General features: G+C 41.7%; 1 protein-coding gene across 1 annotated transcript in view; it reads right to left on the reverse strand.

Annotated features, from left to right (window-relative positions):
• LOC116300271 (endothelin-converting enzyme 1) overlaps positions 1-14,245 on the reverse strand; it is a 49,807-nt gene extending 35,562 nt beyond the window's left edge. Inside the window, exons 1-6 of the mRNA XM_089039049.1 lie at positions 13,457-14,245; positions 13,255-13,311; positions 13,027-13,143; positions 12,825-12,905; positions 11,711-11,844; positions 11,070-11,298 (exon numbers count right to left, since the gene is read on the reverse strand). Of these exons, the coding sequence (XP_088895175.1) occupies positions 11,070-11,298; positions 11,711-11,844; positions 12,825-12,905; positions 13,027-13,143; positions 13,255-13,311; positions 13,457-14,164 (1,326 nt within the window). The 5' untranslated portion in view covers positions 14,165-14,245. The remainder of the gene's footprint in view (positions 1-11,069; positions 11,299-11,710; positions 11,845-12,824; positions 12,906-13,026; positions 13,144-13,254; positions 13,312-13,456) is intronic.
• Between the last annotated feature and the right edge of the window lie 2,937 nt (positions 14,246-17,182).

Genomic DNA, 17,182 nt, shown 5'->3' on the forward strand with positions numbered 1-17,182 from the left:
CGCTTTTTTACGTCGTCCCCGCAGGCAATGTCATCCAATATGAGGAGCGTCTGCGTATCTTTAGGGAATTGCTTATGCCAGAACTTCAAATGGCTGGATAACTCGTTAGGGTCTAAGATATCTACAAAGAAGTCGTCATCTTTCACTCCTATGCCCGTCCAGGTGCGGTTATTCACGTAGGTGGGGCATAATAGCACGATGTAGTCGAAGCGGTATCTAAAGGGTCCTAATAGCTGCTCCACGACGAACTGGGTCTTTCCGCAGCCGGTGGGTCCTACTATCAGAGCATTGCAGGGAATATGGTTCGGATCCATTATATATACGATGGACCCAGTGGAAGCAGTAAGAAGGATTACCGCCGACGCAAAGGATAAAAGAGACACCATAGAAATGCAAAGGGAAGAGATAGACCGGTTAAAAGAGCGCGTACAGGAATTGTACGATGAAATGTGTGGTCTGAAGCGTGCAGAACGGTTTGGCGCGCTTTTGACAATGGCGGGCTGGGCTAAGGAGTCCATTAAGGACTTCATTCGATATCCCCCATAGATATATGGACTGCATTACGTGCGAACTACCTGCTGACTGCATCATCGTTACCCCTCCGACGCCTCGTAAGAAACACAGCTGCTGTCACTGTAATAAGGTATTCTCTGAAGAAGACTTCGTTGGACATTGGTGTCCCGCGGATACTAAAGCACAAAGGACTTTAGACGACGTTCGAGAAGAGTAAGAGGTCGCAAAGAAGATCTTACTAAGCCCCAGCAAGAGGAATTAGCATAGGTCTTTCTTTTTTTTATCGTTATTTTGTTAAATGCTGCAAAGAGGTCTCAAGTAAGGGTCTATATTTTATTTTTATTTTTTTAAATCATCACGATCGAAGAATGGTTAACATGATTATCTTTTTGCTGGTTTCAACAATGAGAAAGAATGATACCTCATCTTTTAATGGGGGCTTAACAAAATAACAATAAAAGATAGACCCTTACTTGAGACCTCTTTGCAGCATTTAACAAAATAACAATAAAAAATAAGGTGTATATAATGGAGTGCATGCGATGTGATAAATCTTTCAGCAGTAAGCAGCGACTGCAATACCATCTTTCCAAGAAAGTCTGTCAGAAGACCGTAAGTACCCTTTGCGGTGACTGCGGTAAGGAACTGTCCACTGTACAGACCCTACGATATCACCGCGAGAACAGAGTCTGCCTCAAAGACCGTTGTCTCCGTTGCGATGAACCTCACTTCGAGGAGAACTGGCATAAATACCGCTGCCGGCGTTACCACCTCGAAGAAGTCGTCTGTGAAACCCACGGCGATTTAGCCGAACGTTGTTGTCCCCACGAAACCTCCCGGGCGCTCACGCGACGTAAGAAGGAAATAGACCAAGATTTCGTATGCTTTGACGACTACGAAGGAGTAAAATGGGAGAACCGAGAACACTGGGACGGCATCTGCGATAAATGTGGCTGTCAACGCAGCGGTCAACATATTTGGTGCTGCCTGTACGACGGACCACGTCCTTTAGACCATTACCTGGCGGTACGAAAGGCTTGGAAAAATGAGAAAGATATATGATTCCTCAAATCGCAGCGTTCATAGGAGGAGCCTTGATTACGATATCGATTGATTTCATGTCAGAAAAAATGAGGTCCGTCGAAGCAGACCAATATCTAATCAATCACATAATGGATTAGCTTCCGGGCGACGTTCGATGTCAAACTTCCATCGACCGTTAACCTTACCATAGGTACGCAGGTGTGTATATTCTTCACCTTGCAGTACGTACCTTACACAGTCAGGTGCCCAAAGACTGTACTCTTGGCTACCGTCTAAGAGGACCAACCTTAAACGGTTAATGTCCTCGAAGACGACGTAATTTTTTATTTCGTATGAAATGCCATGTAGCAAGTCGCGCCAGTGAGTTTGTTCAAGAATCATTATATCTATGAAATATCTTTTGGTGCGTTCGTAAGTTCTCATGCGATTTGAAAGCCTTAACACACCAAGGACAAGGTATGCGAATGCCGTCGACGTAACGGTCGATTTCCCTGCAGATCAGATCGTAATCGTTGCTTACCATCGTTAAGTATCCATTCATTTCATATTGCGCCAATACCGCTTTTTGTTTGTCGGACAATACGCCGTTACCCTTTGGCGTCTTCAGTTCCAGACAGAACCCATTGTATTTCTTATGGGAGTTAAGGATTAGGATGTCGGGTTGACCTGCCTGGTAGCCCTTTTGCCAGCACTTTATCCTTTTACTGGTGGTATCTTGCAATTCCCCGAGTCCAGGTGCTAGTATCAGCGTAGGGTGAAACCGGCGTATCTTATCGATGACCTTCTTATGTAAGTCAAACTCATCCTCGATCTTGAAGGTCACCTTATTTGGGCCATCCAACGAATACTTCTCCGTCTTCCTTAACGTAGGTAGGACGTCTTCGAAGACCCAATCTTGGAACGACTCTGCCGTTGGCAGTTTGGAGCTGAATATCAATTGATACAAACCAGACTCCGTCACATACAGGGATTGCGGGTGCGAACCAGAAGGGAGGCGATTCACCTCCAACTCGTTAAGTCTCTTCTTATGCTTGTCCCGCACGTGGGCTTTAATAGCATCTTTGGTGTCTGCATAACCTAATGCCTTTGCTACCTCCTTTGCTTTAAAGTACAGCTTATCGCCTTGCACTATGCATTGCAGTTTAGTTTCGTTGTTTTCGAATACGCGGAGCATATTATACGTAAGGAATATTTTTTATCCTTTCGCTTGGCTCAAGGAACGCGAGCCTAGTAGGCAACGCTTTTTAGCTGATTCATTTCTACACTCAGTTGCGCGTCTGAGACTACGAAGATATATGCGTTGATCTTAGTAGCGTCGCTGGCGTCTTTGGTGCGCTTGATCTCCAACGTAATGCCGTCCTGGGTATTTACCAGCCGCAATCCCTGTCCATGTAGGTCTTCGTCGTTCGTCGTGCGCATGTCGATCCACAGCGCGTACTTATCCTTAAAGAATTTCTTTGGGTCAATTTGGTCGCCAAACTTACGTGCGACTTCCCGGTACATATCCGCGGGCTTTATCCCTTGTGAGTAAACCTTATTAGGCACTCCGTTGATGCTAACACCTACGTTGGTAATGTTAGGATTAAAGAACGCCTCGGAGTCACGCAATCCTGCCGTGTATGTCTTTGCGAACAGCAACATTATCCCTGTAAGGCTGCGCCTGGGAAGGTTAATGCTTTGGTTGATGACCTCTTCGACGTTATTTGTAAAGCTGAACGTCTTGTACATCACGACGTGATCGTAAAGGAAAGCCTTCCCGGAGCTGTATTCCATACCGGCGCTACGTGCTAAGTCTTCGCTGTATACCGTTTCATACTGCAGCTCTAAGTTAGTAACGGAGTATGGGTGGACGGCTGAGGAACTTACGTCCTTTCCCTGTAGGATGTTCGTAGTGTCTGCTAGGGTTACTTCGAACTGTAGTTCGCTTAGCTGCCTTGGGTAGTATGCGCCGTGGTTCGTGATAACTTCGAAATCTAATGGAACGACATATTTAGTACCATAAGCCGTCTTTATTTCGTCTTCTCCTGAGGCGCCAGAGGTTGCGCTTCTTACCTTGCGTATAGCATCACTGGCGATTCCCTGCTCTATCCTTTGCGCGCGGTCAAATGCAGTCAACCATAAGTCTTTGTACGTGGTATACAGATCGTACCTATTTAAGTCCAAAAGGGATTCCCCTGCGAACTTCACCCGCATCTTTGAGACAATGTTGCGGCCAAGGTCGTTGACAACGTGACGCGCGTCCGCAGTGCTTGGTTGTATTGCTAGGTCGAACCTTAAAGCCAAGGTGCCAGGAACTAAGACTAGGTTATCCGTTAGGCGGGGTACGCCTACGTACAGGGTTTCCCCTGGCTTAGCGCTGCTGGGCGTAAAGGTGGCCCGGTGAAAGGTGCGTTCTGCTTTCAGTCCGCCAACCTGCTTAGGTAATATGTTGGGGTTTAACTTTGAGCTTATCATATATAATGGAAGTAGAAGGTGATTTTGATCCCCTTACCGAAGAAGGTCAAGTCGACATTAACGACGAAGAATACGACGCATGGACTAAAGGCGCGGAAACCGACTCCCTAATCTACGACATGGCTCTAGAAAACACGTACGGTAGTAGATGGAGAAGGTTTAAGGCGGCCTTAAAGGACAAGTGGCAATCAAGGAACCCAGGCAAACCCATTCCAGAGTACTTGGAACTTCAAAACATAGAGCAGCCTCAGGCCGCAGCGCGGGAAACCGTAGAGTGGGCAACGCAAGAGCTAACGCAGCGCTATTCCCGTTTCGATGCTGACGACGTAAGGCTCACAGAACGCGGAAACAAAGTCCTCATAAGCGTCCAAGACCTGAGATTTCCTGATAAAGACCGCTGGACAAAACCGCAGCCCCTCTTTGACGAAAATGGCGGAGTTAGGGGTGACGTAGCAAGATTAAAAGGCTTCCAGCGTGCCACTAGAAGCATGTTAGAAAGATTGGAAACCCTAAATGAAAAGGTTGCGTTAGAAAAACGTGTCGAGGATCTGCAAGAAGCGTTGGAAGAAAGGGAGGCAGAATACATGAGGCAAAACCGACTACTTCTCGATGCTCAAAAGAGAGAAGTTGATGACAAAACCCAAAGAATAATAGAAATTAGAGGACAAAGAGACAATGCCCTACGCGATAGAGACCAAGCCCAAAGGGCTTTCGACCTCACCTTACAGGAGTTAGACCTGACAAAAGAGGAAGCTAAAAACCTACATATCACCATATCCGGCTCTTTGGAGGAACGGCGGCAGTTGGTTACCGAAATCAACACTAAAGAGGAGCAAATCCGGCAAAGAGATCAGGCCATCGAAGACCTGGAGGGGCAAATAGAGCGGCAGCAGGAAATAATTAATGACCAAACTCGTCCCGAAGAGGAAAGGGAGGCAGCACAAAGGGAATTAGAAGCCCTTCAGGAAAGAGTCGCGGAATTACAGGCGCAAAAGGAAAACCTGGAAAAAGAGTTGGGGCTTACCACCAAGGAAAAAGTAAAAAGAGCCCTTTTAAAGTATGGTCTTCCGCTGGCATTCGCGATCGCTATTTCAAGCGTAGTAGGAGTTATCCTATCCGCTCTTAAGGCTACAGGCGCGGGCGTAAAGAAATTAGGCAATGGGCTGACGGACTTGGGGAAAAAGATGGCAGCCGGTCTTCCTGGGCTGCTTGGTAGTGTTCTTGGTCTGGCACTTAGGGCCGGCGGAGAACTGTTAAAGTTTGTAGGGAATAACATCTGGATCTTGGTCGTCGCTATTGGGGTGGTCCTCCTGAAGAAGATGAAGGCTTGATCTTATCCTTCTCATCGGGCGGTGCCCTGCTTTGAGGATAATGAAAGACAGTATTAGCACCGCCCTGGTAATTTGGAACCAACGGCAACACACTCATGGTAGAAATGGGCTTATGACTCCAGGCTGCATTAGCGGGCCTGCGACCTATGCGATTTATCCCAAACTTGCCGTCATCAGAAGTGACTTGCAACTTAGCATATTTACAATTGGCTAGCATATGAAAAGTCACTGGCGTTAGGTCTTCAGTGGATCCAGTGTAGGGCTCCATCGAAAAATGGGTAACTTTCCTGGTGTTCGTTGAAGTTCGATAAGGAAGCAGGGGCTTATTATTCTCATCGATAAGCCTAAACCCCACATTCGCATGCGTATTTGCATTAATGCTAATAGTGCAAATGACCAATGCAGTGCCCCCAACCTCAACCCACAGTCCAACGTCATGCCAAGCGCCGTTGTCATATCCCTCTTCATCTAAGCGGTGGGTATAACGCGTTTCCCTCACGTATGGATTCATATATTACAGGGAACAAGTTCCCTTCTAGAGGCTCATTACCGTCAAAGTGCTGATGGTCATGTGGTTATAGACAGTATTCCTTTGATTTTCTATGCTATTTATGCAAACACTCCCGGTGTCATCTACTCTTATCTGCAGCTTTACCTTCCCGTGGCAATCAGCAACCATGTGGAAAGTCCAAACGGAAAGATTCTCAGAGCTATTCGTTGGCGGCTCTACTGAGAAATGCGTAGGCTCCCTGTTGTTTGTCTTCGCGCGCATGGGCTGTAATACTCCATTGTCGTCACAGAAACGAAATCCTACATTCGCACTGCTAACGGCCCCCAAAGAAATGCTGCATAATATCAATTTCTTTCCTGAGTAATTCAAATTCACGGACATGCCCGTGACATCAACCCAAGATGCCTGGGTGTATTTTTTCTCACCTGTGTAAGTCGTATAAACACAATCTACTCCAGTTACGTAGGGGTTGTTCATCGCCATATATAATAGCTTAGACCAACACTTGCAGCTGCTACGCCGGCCTTTAGTAAGTTATGGTCATATTCCTCCTCCTTTTTAGGCGCCCGGTGTGGTTCTTTCTTAGGTAACGCCTTCTTTGGTGCGGGCTTTTCTACGTGCTCCTTCTTAGACTTCTCCACGAAATGGGGAATGCCCCTGGTAGTATCCAAGTTCACGTCGTTCGCCCCAAACTTCATGTCCTCAGTTGCTGTCTTAAGCTTATTATTGTAGCCTACGACGGAATTGGTGTTGAGGACCAAATTACTGGGCATTAGCAACACTCCCGGGGCTACGGCATAATCCAACCTCAACCCGGAGCTATCCACGTCTAATTGAAAACGATGCGAACTCTTATCGATATCGCCCTCTATAATCGCAGTTTCGAATAAAGTTAAGGCTTCGGCCCGCGTATTTTTCGAGGTGCCTGCATCTCCAATTATGCTCGACCTGGTATTTACTTGCGCCCCCAAAACAACGCGTACGTAAGCTTCTATGCTGCGATCCAGGCGGCCCCGACCGGCTTTCGTTAATCCTTTTCCTTTCATTAATACGAACGGATCCCAGGTACCTGGGTAGTTTGTTTGAATTCTAGTAATCAATGAATTATTACCCTTATCACCACCCATATCACCGAACTCTAACTCATTACTTGGGTATTCCTGATGTCCGTAGTCAGCCGGCTTCTCACCATTGGCACCCCAAACATAAACAATGCCAAGCCCATGCGTCTTACCCTCCTTATAACGAAAATCTTTTTGCTGTGGTTTGAACTCATTAATTAACCTTTCCAGGGCTGCGGCGTCATATCGGTTATTCATTGGATTAAATGCCTTATCTCCCGGTAGGGGTACGTTAAGCTCCTTCAACAACCTCCTTACCGTAAAGGCAACGTGAAACTGCATAATTGGAATGTGAAACATGTCCGCGGCAACACCACAACCTTTAGTGGCAGCCCAAATAGCAAAGTCTAACTGCTGCGGCCAATACCGCATATTGGGCCCTGCTAACCATTCCCTGGCCTCTTTACCCGACGTATGCTTCAACATCGTATTCTTATAGATATTTCTTAGTATTACGTTAAATGATTGTTTACCCACTGAAATCTTCAGGTGCGTTACCAGCTTTTCGAAGTTGTTTACACCACCTTCAGCATCGTAAAATGGGTAATCTTCCGTGGTTAACAATAAGTTTCTAGGAAAATTAGGTGCTTTATGCTCGGGTTTTGGTGGTTTATGAACGGGGCGTACAATCGTCAATCGCTGCACCTGATCACCTACTTGCTCCAAGTCTGCATTGCTGTACATCCTGGAGCCGTTATAGTAAATCCCATCGGGTCTTCTTTCGAACTTACTGGGGTCTGCATGTGGAAACATCTTCCTAAATGCTCTCCAATTCCAGTAATCCCGGTTGTCGTGATGTGGCTGCTCCTCAATATCATTCCCAAAAGCGTCGTACATTAGTATATATAATGGATGTTATACCATCAGCACCTCCACTTTATCCTGAACTTCCTAAGGAACCTAACGAATTAAACGCTGAAAACTTTCGTCTGAATAAAGCGAACTTAATCCTGGCTTACTTGGAAGGGCAGACAAAACACTATGAAAAAGTTAGAAAAAAGTACGTCAGAGCCCGGAGTACGCTACATAAGATTGCGATAACTTCAGGGTCCATATCTGTTGTGTTAACGGGCTCCGGCGTTGCTACTTCGCTTACTGGACCGGGAATAATTGTTGGAGTTCCTTTGGCCGGCGTTGGGGCAGCCTGTGGTATTATCTCGGCTGTTGCTACGGGCATTATGAAACAGTTGTCAAGCAAAATATCAAAACACGACACGACAATAGCTCTGTCAAGGGCTAAAGTAAATACGATCACTGACCTTGTCTCAAAGGCTTTGCGTGACAGAAAGATAGACGACGTAGAATTCTCGCTTATCTTAGCCGAAGAGGAAAAGTACGAGAAATTAAAGACTGACATAAGGAATAAAAAAACAGTCGTAAGAGATCTTTCCGAGGAATCTCGCAAAAAGATCTATCAAGAAGCGAAAGAAGAGCTTCAAAGAAAGCTTGCTCAGTAAACATCTGCTTCGAAAAGAGCGTGACGGGATTCTATTTACATATCGAACGTCAGTCTAGAAATTATGCAGATTAAATATAATAATTTTCACATACATAAGCGTCCAGATGTGTCTGGCGTTCGCTCGTGATCGTGGGACTTTGGAGCTGGGGAGGCCTAAAGTCCCGAGTTCGAGCCTCGCTGTAGACGCATTTGGACCGGTTGCTGTGAGTGAAAAAAAAGCCTCCCCACACTCACAGCAACCGTGGGGGGAGGGGTAGAAAGTGCGATTCAACCCCGCGATGGGGGGTTTCGTGAGGAAAAGTTGGAAAAGTCAGGGGGTGTCTCGGGACGCTGTCCGGAGTTCACCCTCTGGTGAGTCGTAAGAAAGATATATGTGTATGTACTAGAGGGCCTCTGGCGCGGGATGAAATAAGCCCCGTAAGCCCAAAATGCAAAAAACCCCACTGGGGATAGCTTGGTGTTCTGCGCGATGCATTCCCCAGTGGGGTTTCTGGCAAAATAAACGCCAGTTTTGCATTTTTATTTTCTCGGAATCCATCCTAACAGGGGGTGGTTGGGGTCTATTTTGTAAAATATTTCGTAAATTACGTCAGGGTAATAAGGAATATCCTTATTCAGCTGACAAAACATCCACTCGGCTTTTGCCATATCAGAAACCTCGGGAATAGACTTACCGGTAATTTCAGACAAAAGATAGGGAATAGCTTTGTAATATTTTCCTAGTTTTAATTTTTTCAGCGTTTTCCGTAGACTTTGTGGGGTTGGCTCTTCTAAATGGTCTATGATTTTCTTCTTTACTTCGTTGTCTAAATATACCGGTCGATAACCTTGGATATGACTCATCCAGTCTCGGAAGTATTTTATTCTTTTGTATGGGGTCTTCTTACGACCTCCATTGGCGTAATATTGCTCTTTGGTAGCATTTGGTACGGCATTACGAATATTCTTACCACATTCGTAACACTGTGCTGACGTGTCGTCTTCTATTTGCATTTTCTTGTCACAACAAATATACTTATTTGGTTTAGTAGGTACAAACTTGGGTTTCAAGCACTTTACACAGAAATCATAAACAAACTCTTTACAATCTTCGCACTCCATATATAGACTAACATATTTGCGCTGTTGCCCCCAACCACACTTGGAGTGGGTTGTTTCCGTAGGTGGATTTTTGACACGGGTCTTGCCCGTGTTGAGATTGCGCTGGAACCCCCATTCCCTATACTACTATATACCTTTTCCAGCCAGCACGATCAGACAAAATGAGCTTATATTTGAATGTAGGCTTACATTTTTCGGAAACTTTAGCCTCTAGTTTGTCGACTGGAAACTGGAAAATATTGTTACTAGATGTGAACTCGTTTTACTTATTTCAACCCGGGACTTTCAAGCGAACTAAAAAAACAATGTGTTTTTAAATATACCATTTGCTTAATGGAATCAGTTCATAATAAAAAAACAGTCCTAACCAAAACGGAAACGGGAATCGATGGAGCTAATCTGTTGTTCGAAGACTTTTCAAAGCATTTGTAGTACAGTAGGTAGACAGGAATGGGTTACACTATGGCGCGGATTAAAAGTGTGGGGGAAAAATGTATAAGGTCTATATCTATTCGAGTATCTTAAAATAAAAAGAAAAAAGAAAAAGAATTTCGATAAAAATGTTTAGCTATACATTTCAGGTCACCCATCCAAGTACTAATCACGCTCAAACATGCTTGACTCAGTGTCTTGGTAGTCCAAGTTTTTTCCACTGGGGCACGATTTCACGAAATTAACACAACAATAACCATGAAAACAATGCACCAAGTAGACTAGATTATTTTCCACTTCAAATCAACGTGCCAGTGCGTGGCAGAGTGCAAGGGATTAGCTGTAGATATGGTCTGGGGGCCGGCTAGTCTCTCCCCTGATGCTTCGGCTAGAACACTATCCTGCGTAATCCGTACACCCAAGGGCAGAGGGACTTAATTGCCGTCATGTCCGAAGTCCATACGATGACCCAGCGGATGTCTAGGGGTATGGCATGAAGGCACTAGTTTTTTTCTTCTGGTATTTTGGAATTAATTATCTAATTAAAGTTGGTGGAAACGAGTTCGATTCCCTTCGTATTAAGAGTACTTTTTTTCTTTTTCTTCTTCGTTTCCTCTATCCTTTTTTTAAAGTTTATTTATTATTTTTGATGAGCGGCTTTTATCAACTCAAGAAACTGAGGATTCCTTTTTCTTTTTCTTTAGAAAGCCAATGTTTACTCCCCCCTAACATTCACCATTATGAAACAGTTTTAACTGTTTAAAAGCAATAAAAGCAATCTTCATTTTAAAAGATTGAGCTGCTGAGCTTTCCTGCTTTAAAACTTTCAGGGAACAGTCGACTGACAACAGCTTTTACTCGACTTGGATTCTCAGAACTTGGTTATGACACCAGTATATTACAATTAGGATGAAGATGCAGGCCGTGAAAAAACATGACAATGCACCGCGTATAGATTAATTTCTACTTCAAATCGCGGTTTACTACAGCTTACACAATATTTTTTTGTTGTAGGACAATCTAAGCTGTAAAAACTAGTAGGGCATAATGGCTGTCCTATTCAATATATTTTAATCTCCTTGAATTGACTTCTAGCCACTTACCATGCTTATTGGCCTTGTGAAACGTGTATGATATTCATTAACATATGCAACTGCAATCACATCTGAAAAAGAGCCATCCACTTCACCGACACACTTTTTCCAACGTTCTTGTTCAGATGTAGTACCAACTGTTACTTGATTGTATTTGAAAGTCGCGTTCCTAAACGGCGCAGAAAGCCACTTGACCTCTGTTCGTATCACGTACCATATCATATAATTGGCCAGTACACTAAAAATAAATAAATGAAAAATAGAAAAATAAGAAGGAGGATCGTGTCATAATTTTCTTATGGGATCGCATGACTAATAGTCACGCGAGGAAAGCATCAAACATTTTTTTCCTGATAAAAGAATCCTTTAATTCGATGTATGCATTTTTTGTAAAAAAAACTAAATAAATATCACTTACGTACTTACTTTCAACTACTGATTTTATTGGAATAGGTTCTATACTGATTTGATAATTGTGTTATGTTCTATTGATGGTTTTCACAGCCGCCATGTTGGCTGAATTTAACAAAAGATTCATCATTAGGCTCTTGTTATATCATCCAACATGGCCGCCGTGTCTTTTGTTATTTCATTCTCTTGGGAATGATTGAAAACCAGTAATATTATTATAGAACATGTTTGCACTCTACCTCTTTGACGTGTTCTGTACTATTTTCATAGCCTTCTTTAGGTAGGACAGCGAAGGCACGAAAATTAGCTCAGTTTTATTCATCGTAGATGATGATGGTGCAATCATGCTATTCAGGTAATCATTCCAATGAAACTAATATAAAGTAAAACGCAATTTAGTGATGAAATCCATTCAAAGGCAATAGACATTTTTATTATAACGTCATGGTGTTAACACGAGCAGAAGATTGCGCACCTTTTTATTTTAATTACCAGCAGCTGCCTTACTATTCTCATGAGGGAAGAACAATTGAATTCGAAAAAAATTTGCTAGTTGGCATTGAGATTACAGTACTTATAGTACACTCAACAAAATTACTCGACTCTGATTGGTCGAGAGGAGTACAATTATAGCGTTAATTGTACTCCGTAGGAGTACCGAATTAAGTCGCTATGGCAACACGGCCAAAACGATGTCAAAACAATTATTTTCTATCATTTTGTACTTAAAAAGCATAAATAAAATTTTAAAGCCGTAAGAACTAATCTTTTTTATGCATTTCAGTTGCACGATGGACTGGAAATCGGCCGCCAAATAGTGAGACAAAGATGAACGGCGTCGCTTCGCATTTTTTACTGAAATTTTGTTGAGTGAACTATAAACAAAAAATCGCACGATCTTAAATTGTACTCGAGATCGTGCGATTTCTTATACTTATTTATGCTAACGTCAAATTCAACTTTTTTTGCTTGGGTATGGCATTTCCTGCCCAATTTATAACAAAGTAATTTGTATAATAATTTCTTTGTTTGTGTATCCATATTGTATCGACATTCATAAGTCTTGCCATGTGAACCTGTTAAACAAATGAAAGATACTCTAGGGAATAGAAGGTGGTCGACTGAGGGGGAAAATACAACCAGAAAAAAAACTAGAGCAGAACGAAGTCTGTTTTTTAACTGCACATCAAGGGTTGGACGCGCAAAGACGGATAAGATTCATTCTTTTTCCGAAACCACGATTCGCAATGTGATTGGCTAATCGTTTTCATTTATATCACCTGCTAAATGGCAGATCCGTGTGTAACAACAGCATTAATATTGATAGAAATGAAGGGTTTAGTCACAAATTACCTCAGGCACTTCTTGTTGAAGTTGTTCAAGAGTTACATTTATTGACAAAGATTCTTGTATTTCTGCTACAGTTTGGGATACCTAACATGCAAAACAATATAAGGGTAAATAAATTCGACAAAAATCTTAAAACTATTTTAGGCCTTCTTTTGCTTGCACCGTATAATATAAAGTTAAGACATGGAAATAAAATGTTACTTACGTTTGCAAGTTTGGCTTCAAAATCAATGATCTCGTCTGCTTTTTTAGCAGTAGTGTTGGCATCACCCCCCAACAAAACTACCACATCAATGATCAGCTGCTTGTATGCTAAAATTTCCTAGAAAAAGAAATATCCCAACATTGATTGTGGAAAATGTAAAAAGAAGTACCTCATTTTTGTTATCACATTATAAAAAAGAATACTGTTATATTTCATGTGGTTACTTACCTTTGATGATAGATTCAGATATTCTTCTTTCCCTAGGGCTGGTCCCGCTTGATCAATCTACAACAGAACAATAAACTGCCAATCAATCATTAATTAAATCAGTTACACAAGAAAAACACTAAAGAATACAGTTGCCGCATAAAGCACGTTTACAATTGTTTAGTTTTGTTGTTAACGTTCAACGTATTGATAAGGTACTTACAGAGAGAGATTTCTTGGTTATATCCTTGCCATCGGGTACTATTGCCACCGAAAACACCGGCCCTCCATAGGCAGCTTTATGAATAGAAAGAAGGGTCTTCTCAAAATCCCACATATCTTCGTTCCAGTTTCCAATCATATTCCAACCTCCTAATTCCACAATACGTTCCCTCAAAGGTGCGTCACCAAGATTTTCAATGGCCGTTAAGTTTATGCACGATTTATACAAATCTGATGGCATATCCTTTACTTCTCTGCTCATTCCGTTGACTTCTATAGTTCCATTTTCTAATATACTTTTTTTATATTCCTCTGTTTTCAAATATATCTTATTTAAAACATCATAATATGTATAGCCTGGCGGCAAAATATTGTTCTTAGGCCATAGCCCACAAGCGTACCCATGAAAGTCATCACAAGGGTCTACAGAAGTGTTCATCGAACTTTTGATTTGTTCGGCTGCCTCAATAAATTCCTTGGTGTAACAAACCCTGCTAGATTGGGTGTTTGTTTTGCCTGCTGTCTTGACATATCTTGGGGATCGAATCTTGTTCAAACCTTGATCAAGAGTATTCATCTTGTTCTGACTTGCTGCTACATGAATCATGGATATCATCAGTAAGAATTCCAAGAGACGAGGACCATGGATTAACGACCATCTCTTGTTTTCTTGTCTCCCACCGCTGCCACCATTCATCATTCTTCCCATCACGAATACACTGATTTTTGCTACTTACTTACTAGCTATCTCTCTCGACGAGGAGTGTTGTCAGGAGTGTGAGACCGTTCGATCGGCTTGTCTTTTTCTACCGGTAAATCAGACGTGTATATATCTACCTGTTAAAAAAAGTTTTTTGGCCTGCTCCTTTAACTGTCTAGCGTATCACATTAATGCCAAGTTGTCGGAGGTTTTTTTAATTTTCGTTGATGGAATGAACTACTGTTGTATCTAATCTCTGAACAACACAGGTTTTGTAGAACAATAATTTACCAGAATGAAGTTGTACAATCTACAACTCTGTAACAATATATACTTCTTTTTTCGAGAAAACGTTGTCGATTCGGAAATTATCTGAAATCTGAGAATAACGTTGCAAATTGTAACAATACAATACAATACAATACGATAACTTTATTTAACGTGGTCGAAAATACACTTAGCTCAATATATAGGATATTTTGCTAATTTTCAGGTACTGCCACAAAATATAATATAATAAATTAAGAAAAATTAAGTTAAAATTATGATATAATATAAATATGATAAAATATATCTATATATAAATATGCAATATAGTACTAATAAGAAATATAAAATACAATTTATTTACAATGTCTTAAAATAAAGTATTAGTAATTATGTCTGTGAGTTATACAAGGTTTCTAGTTCCAATGTTCTTAATTCTCTAAGGAAGCTTTTTATGTTCACTTCTCGTCTCATGCTATCTTGTAGACTGTTCCATATTTTGGGAGCAATATACCGCCATGACTTAAGGCCCTGCTTTGTAGAATTGATTTTTGGCAGTTTTAGAATGTTCGTTCCTCTTAGACTGTAACTTGTACTTAGGTGTTGCAGCAGTTCCTTTATGGATTCTGGGCTGTTGTAAAACATCCACAATTTCATTTAAAGTTGTAATATGCATGTAGCATGACTTTGGGTTTTTCGTATTTTAGCCAGAATACCACATTAAAGTACAAACAATATGTTTAGTCCTAGATTTAAATCTCGGTCCTTCAAAATTTTTTGAAATAGGCATACGTGTTTTACGCGTGTTTACTGCGGTGTTTTGGTTAAACCATTTATCGCTGTTTCAATGACTTTACAGGGATTCTGGTGGTTTTAGTGAATGAAGTGACTTGGTAAAACTACCGGTGCCAAGTGCATGTAAACTAAATATTTATTCATTTTGGCAGTCGTTTTATTTGGGCCATGACATACGTTACTTTTTGTGCTGGGCCTATGGGCACAGTACATTTGTTTTTGGTGAGTTAGGTATGATCGGAATTTAGTGTTACGAATGCCATTGGTGGACCTCGTCATGATTGACATTGGTGAAACACGAGGTGAAATTGCACGTTGAGATCTGTAAGATCGGGACACGGAGGAGGTGAAAGAGGTTGAACATATGTGGTTTTCGTGGTAAGAGTGCCTTAATCCAACTTACTTTAAACTTCATTTGGTAGTATTCTAAGCAGATAATTAGAAACTGGAGCTAAATTAGAAACTTTAAGTGCGATTTTTGTTTTTTGATACAACTCGAATTAGTTACGTAAACAAGATTGTAAATGGACAGGACAGGAATTTCTACTGCGTCATTGATGTAAAATAGTACTCGCACGAGTTTTATATTATTTTATTAGCAAGAAAAATGATATTTGGTTTGATTAGCAAAACATATTTATTTCTAGTCGAATATTTTTATGACAAAAACGTATTTCATGCCGTAAGCTTGAATGGGGGCGGGCCAGGAATTTCTACTGCGTCATTGATCTAAAATAGTACTACTATTGGTATTTACTAAAACAAGGAGCGACCTAAAACCACCTGAAACCACCCGAAACCACCTAAAACGACCTGAAACGACCTGAAACGACCTGAAACCATCTTGAAACCACCTGAAATCAGCCAAAACATTGTATCTCCATCGAGTTTGTCGTCCAGTTTGTGTATTTTATTGACTTTTATCGATCGATCGAATGTTTGTTTTCCTTGGAAGGAATGTACTTCATGGTAAAATGTCATATAGTCGCTCATACGTATAGTCTCCCATAGAAGTATTCCACACTTATACCTCACCTCTCCCTTGCTATGATTACCTGTTCCTAGCTATGATCAACCGTCCCTACCTATGATCAACTGTTCCTAGCTATGATCAACTGTCACTAGCTATGATCAAATATCCCTAGCTAGGTGGTTTCAAGATGGTTTCAGGTCGTTTCAGGTCGTTTCAGGTCGTTTCAGGTCGTTTCAGGTCGTTTCAGGTCGTTTCAGGTCGTTTTAGGTGGTTTCAGGTGGTTTCAGGCCGTTCCTTGTTTTAGTAACAGTACCCGCACGAGTTATATGTTATTGTATTAACTAAAGTAATGATTTTTGTTTTGGTTAGCTAAACGTATCTATTTCTAGTCGAATATTTTTATGAAAAAGGGATTTTCATGCCGAAACCTTCAACGAGTGGGTGGACGAGGAATTTACTGCGTCGTAATTTACATAAAAGAGTACTCACACGAGTTTTATATTAGTTTATTTATAATTCCTTTCACGGTTTCCGACGCCATATTGTTTGGGGGGCAAATTTACTAAGAAGCGTAGGGAAAGAGATACGTTTTTCGTAATATTTCCATTCTGAGGTTACCCTGCGAGCAAAGTCTCCTTTACCTTCCCCCGAGTGAGAGAAAGGAAAGGGTCTTCTTTCCTTTCTCTCACTCGGGGGAAGGTAAAGGAGACTCTGCTCGCAGGGTATTCTGAGGTAAATTTTTTTGGAGACCAAACTTTTTCTGTAGATGGAGAATCTTCTGTTCAATAATGTTTTGTGTGGTGTTTTTGAGCCGATGGAGCCACCATAACACTGGTTCTCAGAGAGACGGAGGCTTGCTTTGGGATTTGCGACCAAGACTCGTTTATGCTGGTTCAATTTGACCGTAAAAAAAATATTCAAACCGAATCCACGGACTTTCTTTTGTCTTACAATGACTAAATCCCAAATAGTCTTGTACTCTATTCAAAGTA

This window comes from Actinia tenebrosa, unplaced genomic scaffold (assembly GCF_029948245.1).
Source record: "Actinia tenebrosa isolate PJP-AT-01 unplaced genomic scaffold, QUT_ActTen_1.0 PGA_scaffold6__47_contigs__length_16458017, whole genome shotgun sequence".
Taxonomy (NCBI): domain Eukaryota; kingdom Metazoa; phylum Cnidaria; class Anthozoa; order Actiniaria; family Actiniidae; genus Actinia; species Actinia tenebrosa.